The sequence below is a fragment of the Chrysoperla carnea genome, chromosome 4 (assembly GCF_905475395.1).
Source record: "Chrysoperla carnea chromosome 4, inChrCarn1.1, whole genome shotgun sequence".
NCBI classification, from domain to species: domain Eukaryota; kingdom Metazoa; phylum Arthropoda; class Insecta; order Neuroptera; family Chrysopidae; genus Chrysoperla; species Chrysoperla carnea.
Window position 1 is genome coordinate 33,706,234 of NC_058340.1, and position 10,132 is coordinate 33,716,365.

The following is a 10,132-nucleotide window of genomic DNA, read 5'->3' on the forward strand; positions in this document are numbered from 1 at the left end:
TCGCCTCGATCCTTTACATAAGCCAGAAAATCCAACTTTCTGGCCTAGGCCCGCAACATATCATTCGTACATATGTTCATATGAACATACTATTTTGAAACACCTTATATGTCACGCTGCTGAAACATTTAGTACCTGCTGTGTATAACGATAAAATAATCAATATAAGAAGACTACCAAAATTATGTTTTATCATTGGATTATAGTAACTAATACATTTTTTCGGAAAAAACTTATTTAATGGAAATAATATTATAATAATATTTAAAATATTTTCATCTACATTAGTGAAGATATAATTTTCTTTTTTGGTAAATTAATAATTTTTATTTTTCATTTAGTAATAAATTAGCACTATTATTTTTATTTATTTATTTTTTATTATTTTGAATAAATAATGAATTTCTACTATAGCTCCATTTTTTGTTTAGAACAGTCGCTTAATTTTCATTTTATATCCGAAGATAGAATATATCACAAAATTATTAAATATTAGTATATAATTCTTTTTTTAAAGTTTTTAATTTTAATTTTACAATAAATTTTTTTACATTTTATATAGGCGGATTTTAGTACCAAATTTTTTAATATACATAAAAATCTCAAGGTCAAAGGGCAACCGCAGTTCTTGAAAATCATTTCAGAACAGCTGGAAACTTGAGAGGTGGGTGAAAAACTTTTTCAAACGAATACTTTTCATAACCACGGACTTCTCTTTTCGAGTGCTGAGAAAACTTGAAATTGGCCGGCAATCTTAACTTTGATTTATTATTAATTCGTTCAGGATGATATTCAAATAGGAAAATAATTTGATAAAAAAAGGAAAAAATCTTTTGTCCCAAACTCCGTGCTCCGACATTTTTTTGAAATCGTCATTTTTAAGGTGTTGGATAAAGGACGTTATGTTCTTTCGAGTCTCGATCGAAATGATTTTGACCGTTTTTATTTTATTATCTACTTATTTGAATATGTCTTTAATATTCAATTTCAGATCCTGAAAGAATAGTACTTACCTGATTATGAAAATTTTCGATGTGATTAAGTGCAATTTTGGCTGCAACAACTTCTCAAATTTCAAGCAGTTTCCTAAATGATTATCACCAAACGCATGGTCTTAGACCTATATTTACACTATTTTCGAAAAATATAATTTCGAAAATAGTTTAAAGATTTTTTTGTTTGTTTTGCAAGCAAATTTTAATATTTTTTTTTCCAAAATAGAGAAAAGTTTTGTTAGCCAAAATGCGTTTAATTTTTATTTTAAGATATTTACATCTATTGAAATATTTTAAAGCAGCTAAGTCTCAGCTTCAAAAAATTTACAATTTATTGATTTAGGTTTGAAAAAGATTGTACATTAATGTCATTTAAAAAAAAAGAAATTCTGAAGTGATAAGAAAACATGTATTATTTAAGTGTATACTTATAAATTAATTTACGCTTAATTACTATTTTAGCTAAAATTTACTTAGCATTAAAATTTATTCTTTTAAGTATTCATGCGTATTTAATTAAGTAATTATCGTTATATTAATTAAGAACAATTAAAGCTTTTTTTTTCATTATATACTTAAGATCGATCCTAGAATTTAAAGCTTAATTATAAGATTTTATTATTTCTATGATTTTTATTGAAAAAATTCAATCTTTTTAGAAAGACACATAAGATATTGTTAAATTCTAGAAATTAAAAGAAGTAGGTTTAAGTTTTCTTATAGCAAATATTCGAAATAGAATCGAAAAAAATGTAAATTTTTAATCCAAGAAAAAGTATTTTTTACAATAAAGATATTTTAATATTTTTATGAAAAAATTGGATAAGATATGGAAATTTTAAAGAATTTTGGACGTTATTTTACATGACTTTTACTTTACTGTTAAAACGAACAATTCCGTTCACAGCTATCTAAATTTTATGTTATGAGAAAAAAATTCTCTTTGATTCGTAACAATTTAAAATGGACGAAATTAATCACTAAACACTAATGTTCTTTTTTTTAGCTAAACAATCTTAGGCATGAAAATCAACATTTTAAATTAAAAGTTGAGAACTATTTAAAAAAAAAGTCAACATGAAGTTTTTGTGTATGTATATTTCTTTAAAATAAAATAAATCAAATTTAATTTGGTTAATTCCACAATTTATCCAATTAAAAAGGTTTAATTTCAAATTAAAAATAAAGTTTGGCTTGTAAAACTTATTCATGGGGGTTCCGCTCATATTACAAGGAAAAAGTTTACAAAACAAATACAGTAGAAATTGTTTATGACGACGAAATATTTACAAACAAAATTATTTGTTTTAAGCCAATCAAAAAATAGCTAACCAATCAAAAAATAACTCAAAAATGCAATAATGATATATTTTTAAATCGAATTTCTTCCGAAAGATAACGATTTTCGAAAAAATATTTTAAACCAAAACTATTATTTTTTTTATGAGGATCAACTTTATAATTTAAAGTGTCATGTTCTCTCGATCCAAACTTCTTCTCCATAAATGTTTTCAGGAAAAACCTCATCATCTTGGTAACCCCTGCTAAAATCTTCAATCAAATGTGCACATTGAATTGTGTGTGGGAGGGGGGATCTATCTTTGCATGAGATTAGTTGGGGGAAAAATAAGACTCTGAGCATAGCAGTTTTCACAAAACCTACTTTATACGTGTCGTACGTCAGGGAAAACTTGTTTTGTAAATTATTGCAAATTTTGTGTATTTTTAACGAAACACGAGTTGCGTTTTTTATATATTTGTGTATGATTGTAATGAATTGATAGCTTATTATGAAGAGGGTCTGGCGCGAACATGCAAGGAAAAATTTGTTAAAAATATAAAAAATTCATAATTCTTAAGCTTTTGTTTGTTGAGAAACAAGTAAAATTTACAAAATTTTAAAAATCCCCGACAAATTCGTTTTATTCCTTGTAAACCGATTTTAGGAAACTAAAATTTTCTTAATCAAGTCGGTTCGACCGTTTAGGGGCTACGATGCCACTGAGAACTACACAGACCCATTGATAAATACTTTATAACACTCCTTCATAAATCAATATCAAAGTGATGGTCAAGGACACTAGATGAGATGAAAAGGATACCTATACAGCTATCATCTTTTAGGACAAATTTTTGGAAATATTTTAATTAAATGAAATATTTGAGTTGACTTTGAAATTGAAATGGTTTTTTTTAGTTGCGGGGTTAAAAAGGTAATTTTTTGATAGACTTTTAACTATATCCAATATATAAACGAATATTAAATGAATAATTTCGAAAATTTTTCAAGATAAGTAAGCATATAACATAAAAGAGTATAAGAGTAAAATTGCGTGAAATCATTTCTAAGATTTTCCAATGTCGACATAAACAATTTTTCCTGTATTTTTTAGTATTCCTGTATAAATTAAATAAATATTATCCACATATGCTACATTTGTGATAAAGAAAGAGATGAAAGTATAGGTACAATATACATCATATATATTTAATTTATTTGAAAATGAAAATTTAATACAATTGTATATTAATTAGTTTTTTTTTGTTTGTTAAATATAATTTTATTATATATTTGCTTACTCCCTATATACAGTGGTCAAAGATTCTTAACTAATTATTCATTTATACAAGGTAACTAATTAATTTATATGTAACAACATAACCGTACAAGAGTCGGTGTATTTGCAAAAAAAACAAACGTGAATTTAGTCTTGCATCTTTTTTTGATCATACCGTAGTAAAAACAAATATAAAATTTGTTGAATATCTAAGGACCTGGTGATTTTTCTTTTTCTTTGTGATCTCACACAACATTAATTAGATCCATAGTTACTATATCGGATTTATAACATTTGTTACACTAACAATCCTCAAGTGGACTAAAGAAATTTAAACGAAATGAGACCGAATAAGAGAAAGTGTAGATGTATATGCTTGTGTAAATATATGCGCACAAACCTACTTACTCTCTTGAACAGTCTCATTTCGTTTTGATCTTTACATCATATATTGCTTGTTTTAGATCATTTTTATCATGTGTACAATTCTTTACATTTTGCCTTTACATAGTGTACGACATAAGTTAGGCTGATGCTTCTCAGGAAAAAACGGTAAAGGTAGAACCATAATAAACTTGCCTAATAATGAAGATACAACACTTCGACTGTAAAAAAAGATGCAAGGTATAATTCTCGTCGTTTTTTGCAATACATGAAATCTTTTAACAAAAAAGAACTGTATATATTATTTAGAATCAAGCCTAAATATTAAGCCAAATACAAATATGAATTGTGGTATGTCAGTGATGTTTGATAAACGATTTATGAAATAATTATATACTTATCAAATTGAAATTAATTATAAAAATTTGGTATAATTCACTCATTAAAATTTAAACATGTAATTTATAAAATGCTTACTTTTAAAAGGGGAAAAAATAATTTGTCTAAATTAGTTAGAATTTGGAATGAGAAATTGAAGCTGTTAATTACTATCATGAAGTATCTTTTTGATTGCATTTTAATTTTTAATATCTTTTAAAAAAAAAAGTCAAGTGTGAGTTGAACTCATGTGAATAGTCCTAGGAGCTCTGTATCCTTTTTCAATGCTTTGACATACTTATAAACGAAAATTATAAAAAACATAATAATTAATAATTTCATAAATCATTTTATCAAAATTTGTGTATTATTAAATCATTTCATTAATATGAAGAATAAAGTAAACCATTTTGAAAAATTTATTTTTTAAGAAACTTGTAAGTTTGTATTGCTAAGTAATTTTTTCTTTTCCATAATATACATTTATTTTTTAAAAAATATAATAAATTTTTGAAATAAAAAATCGAATTTTATCTTGAAAAAATGATTATTGTTAAACTGTGGAAGTGATTATACCAAGATCAATATCGGCTAGTGCCCGATTAATATGATCTGATAATGGTGCTGTACGTTCCACATTTGGATGATAATAACCATTTAAAAAATAACATGTGCCTGGTATATTTGATGGGAAATCTTTTGGTAAACATGAACGATCACGCATTTCAAATTCAAATCCTGGACTTTTCACTAAAAATCTAAAAATTGAGAAAAAGGAGTAAATAAAAATTATTATTTGGAATATTTTTTATGCTTTCTAGCTTTTTTCGTCTATTCGTGACTTTTGTTATACTAAAAGCATAGCCTGCCTAATTTTCGTTGTGTACTACATTGTATAGGTATGAATCAATAAGGTAGGCGAGTTCATGCTGAACATAGCCGAAATTACAAATCTCAAAAGATGACTTCAAGTAACTGCTATCTTTTTGTCTCATAATATTATATTATACTTACAGTATTAAACAGCTGCTATGATCCTTAAGAAGATTCTATGGTGGGTTAGAATTTAATGACAAAAATGATTCCCCAAAAAGTCTAGATTGAATAATTATTTTGATATTTTTCAGTGAGTTTCTAATACTGAGTATCTTGTGTTAATTAATTAGGAAATAATTGAATTTCTTAAAAAGTAAAGTCACCTCTATTTGTATATATTATATATCCCCAATTTTTTTTCATTTTGATAAGTCTGTATGGCTTGTCGTATTAAGAATCTTAAATAAATTTTTAAAGAAAGTTGTAAAGTTAAAAAGTAAATAAAATTACTCACTCATACGTGCTGGGACTAATATTTATTCGTAATGGTTCACTGCCAGACTCAAACTTATTTGCTATTGTAACGTTATGACCAAATAAACAATATCTTGGCATTTTCTTGCCAACTACGCCCGCTAGAACTGTTCCAGTATGTAATCCAATTCGCATCTGTAATTAGCCGAAATAAGATTAATTAATGGAAAAATAAAATATAAATTTTTTATGTTTGGCAAGGGTAATTTAGTATGATTTAAATAGTTCAGATTTGTGGATTTTGGTTTTGGGAGCTTCTTCTACGGTAACTTTTCAAGGATTTTCCTATTGCCGCTATATATCGCGTATAATAATTATACAAAATATTGTGTATTGCATTAATGTTAAATTAGACACTTTCTTTCAGGGTTCAATTTCTGATTTTATTTTTTGAGGGATTTACATCTGACTACAGACTCCTATAAATGTTAAATGCACATATGGTACATACACTATACATATTCAAATTTTACATACTCGAATTGGTTTTCCATCATGTGTTTGATGTCTTGTACATGTTTCAATCATTTTCAATGCCATCCATGCAATTTGTTGAGCATGAGTTGCGCTTCGTCGATGTAAACCACTTGCAACACAATATGCATCACCAATAGTTTCCACCTGAGGACAAAATAAAACTATATTTTACAACATGTTTTTCTGTTTCAGTAGGTACTCAGATTTGTAAAATTTATTAAAAAATTGGAAAAAAACTAAAACAAATGATTTGATTGTTAAAAATTGAATAAAGCACAGTTCGTTAAAATAGAACTGTTCATTTTCAACTAATTAATTGTCAATCTTTATATTAGCTTCAGTATGATGTAGCCTGATGTTCTGTACGAAAAAATTTTACATCAGAGCTATTTCGAAGAAAAGGTACTGTTTTAACCATTCAATGAGTTGGATGTTTATGTGTATTGGATCTTAAAAACCATAAAAAATTCAGAGCAACAAAAATTTGGCCGGTTTTAGACAAATATAGACTGAAGAAATTGTTTCGAAATATCATCTTCCGAATACGATTTTAGTCGATATCACAGAAAGTATTTGTCCAATTTGCGTGAAATTCTTTAGGCTTCAGAAATTGCTTCGGAATATTATCTTTCGAATACGATTTTAGTTGATATCTTAGAGGGTACTCGTCAAAACATTAAAAATTATCCAGTTTTTAAATTTCTGGGCAAAATTTAACCCGAATATGATTTATATTAAAGTGGGAAACATAATAATTTCCCTCTTTAACCATTTTTTACCTACCTACCATTTTTTTAAAATCAAGAAAATCGATTAAAAAAATTAATAAGATTAAATAGAAATTGTTTCGTAATTTGATAAAACTTGGTATATAGAATCGGTATATAGATAATCAGGCACATTTTACTATTTGGTGAGTTATTGTTGATATAAAGTCCTGCATAAAACCCCATTTATCCATAGAATTTTTGTTTGAAAAATTGACTCATATACTCCATAGATTCTTGTACACCGGCACAATATTTACCATCATTTATTTATTTATCCATAAAAAATTTATAGATTAAAAAATACTTTTCTACTTCGAATATTCTTGAACTATGCAGCCCTAGAAAATTATTTTGCGGTCATTTTTGTGTACATTATTAAAACTGAATATGCGTACACCTTCAGTGTATTTAATTAAAAAGATATTAATATTGTAGATACCTACGATAAGGTCAAATTAAATATCTTCCGTTTAAAATATATATACCTACATAATATAGATAGACTTAGGTACTACAAAAACTAATCTAAGTAAATATTATTCACCCAATATTTATTATATCCTACATAGATGTAGATCTAGGGTCAGCGTCTTATAGGGCCAGTCATAGACCGATATTTAGCCAGAAAAAGGATCGAAATTCTGATCTAGGCGCAGTTCATCAATTGGTGGGGTTCCTTTAAAATACATGTCTGGATTTTTCAGGGGCCATAACGAGGGTACCTACACAGCGCTTATGGCAAGTATTTTGATTGCACCTCTACTAAATGAAATGATAGTTTTTGTTGGTTAATATTTTTTAACTGCGAATCGGGTAGTTTTTTTGGTATCATTTTCCCTTATCAGTGTTTTTTAATTAAAGATTATATTTTAATTAAGATAATTATTTACAACAGCAATTTTTAGTAGGTCCAAAGCTATTTTGAAAAAAAAAATTATAATAAGTTTAATGAATGGTTTTAATCTAATTGCCATTTTTGATCAAAACATAAAGTAAATGTATAATAATATAAATTAGCCAAGCTCCTTGTTGATATATACATACATATACCACACTTAATTTACTTTCGGCTTTTATTCCATTAATATTTTCTATGTGCTTATATTTACAGATATTTTCGAATAATTCTCTCTAATAGTTTTTTAAAAAATTTAGACATTTATAATTCTGTAAAATAATGAGCATGAAAAAAATATATATTTGGCCTTTTATATGATTCATTATAGAATTTTTCTATAATTAGAAATTCCTAGTTACGGTACTGGGAGTTTTATATGATTTTCAGTAACACAAGCCATTTAAGCAAAAATGTTTGTATATAATTATTTAAAAAGTCCGACCGTTTTCAAAATCCGTTTCAAATTGAAGGTAAAATGACCAACTAATAGGAAAAGTTAAAATATTACGTAAGTAAAGTTAAAATATTTTTGTGACAAGTGACAGACACCCCCTTCCTCGTATAATCAAAGCTAAGAAAACTGTGTTTACAATTAAAGTATTATTTTGTGGCATTATTACCACAAAATGAACGAATATTTAAGGTAACGGACAGCGATTACCTCGTTTCTTCGAATGAGAGACAAAATGATTTTTTGAGTTTTTATTCAGTATCTTCTTTTTCCATTATAGTCTTCAGTGTGGATATTTACCAATTTTAAACATGGCACGCAATTCACAATTTTCGAAGCATCTGGGACAAGTTTTCGACTATGAAAATGTTCGCTTTGAAATGAGTGTCCCATATTTCAGCTGGCCCAAGATCTATTTGAATAAGGATAAATTTCATTCCTCGTATTTATATACATATAACGTTCAAACTACATCATCACCAAACTAAATTTTATATATTACGTGTACACTTCATGTAAGGGATCAATGTATGTGTATATCATATAATCCTTTGTATAATAAATCCTTCATATTAAATTCATTCCTTGATCCTGATATATTACTTAATAATATTCATACAATATAAAATACAAATTAGGAATGTGTGTGCTTGTCTGTTTTAACTTTAAATTTTTAAAATATTATCCATCAATTTCAGAAAAGATAATTTATATGATTTTTTACTGATTATCTATCCCTCATAGGATGGGTCATTTATTACTGCGGTTTTGAAATAAAAATTAATTCAATCAAATATGATATATAGATATGTTGCTTACAATGTAAAGGCAATATTAAATTCAAGTTTTCGACCTCGGGAAATGATCTGATCATGCCGAAAATAAGCAAATTTAGACCTTATTTCAGTTATTGTCGATTTCGACCCGAAAGAGCTGGTTTTTCAGAAAAAACTGTAGTATTTATTTTTAAAGATGGTTTTTATAGGACCGATAGTTTTGTTGTTAGAGCTTTTCAAAGTTTATCTATTTTGTCAAGTTTCACGATTTTACGCAAAACTTCATCTTGTAAACCGTTAAAAAAAAGACCAAAGTTTAAATATAAAAAATGTTTCTTATAAAAAAAATAAAGAGCTTTTGTTTTGGAACATTTTTTCGAGAACGTCACTGGTTTTCAAAAACATTTTCTAGAATTTTTTTTCGTTTTTCCAGAATGTTTCACAAGACCATTAGTTGAAGCTACCTGCAAATTTTCAACTCCCTATCTTCTATATTTTTAGAGAAAATGGACACCAAAATTTTGTCCTAATTTAAGCCTTCACGGGTAACCAGTGATGGTCCATTTCCGGTTGTATGTCCGTATGTTAGGATGGAAAAAAATGAGTTCGAGTTCGTAATTGAGCAACATAGATCAAGTGGACCTTGTAAACCGTTACAGATAGAACAAAAGTTTAAATGTAAAAAATGCTCCTTCTAAAAAAAATCGTTTTATAGTATGTATTAATATGGGAATATCAGTTATGTGTATGTGGCTATTTAAGAGTGGATATCTTTCTTTATTTACGTGACGTCAAAAAACAAACGATTGCGTCAACAACATTGTCTATAAATAGTATTTCAACAACTAACTCGGTCAATTGTTAATTTTCACTTGTTTTATTGAATTTTCTTGATTAAGATAAAACAGATTTTTTTATGAGAAAATAAAATATCAAGTTGGTTGATAAATTTTATATTATTAAAAAGCATCACATAATATTTTCTACACGTTGAAATGAAAAGAAACCATTTGATGATGGTTTTTCATATTTCTGTTTACACAGTATCTTTTTAATCAAAAAGTAGGTATGAAAAAAAAGACGTTGGTTGATATT

The 10,132-nt window shown here is 26.8% G+C and overlaps 1 protein-coding gene across 1 annotated transcript in view; it reads right to left on the reverse strand.

Moving 5' to 3' along the window:
- Nucleotides 1-4,868: 4,868 nt before the first annotated feature.
- LOC123298691 (head-specific guanylate cyclase) overlaps nt 4,869-10,132 on the reverse strand; it is a 262,949-nt gene continuing 257,685 nt past the window's right edge. Inside the window, exons 9-11 of the mRNA XM_044880783.1 lie at nt 6,143-6,286; nt 5,646-5,800; nt 4,869-5,073 (exon numbers count right to left, since the gene is read on the reverse strand). Of these exons, the coding sequence (XP_044736718.1) occupies nt 4,869-5,073; nt 5,646-5,800; nt 6,143-6,286 (504 nt within the window). The remainder of the gene's footprint in view (nt 5,074-5,645; nt 5,801-6,142; nt 6,287-10,132) is intronic.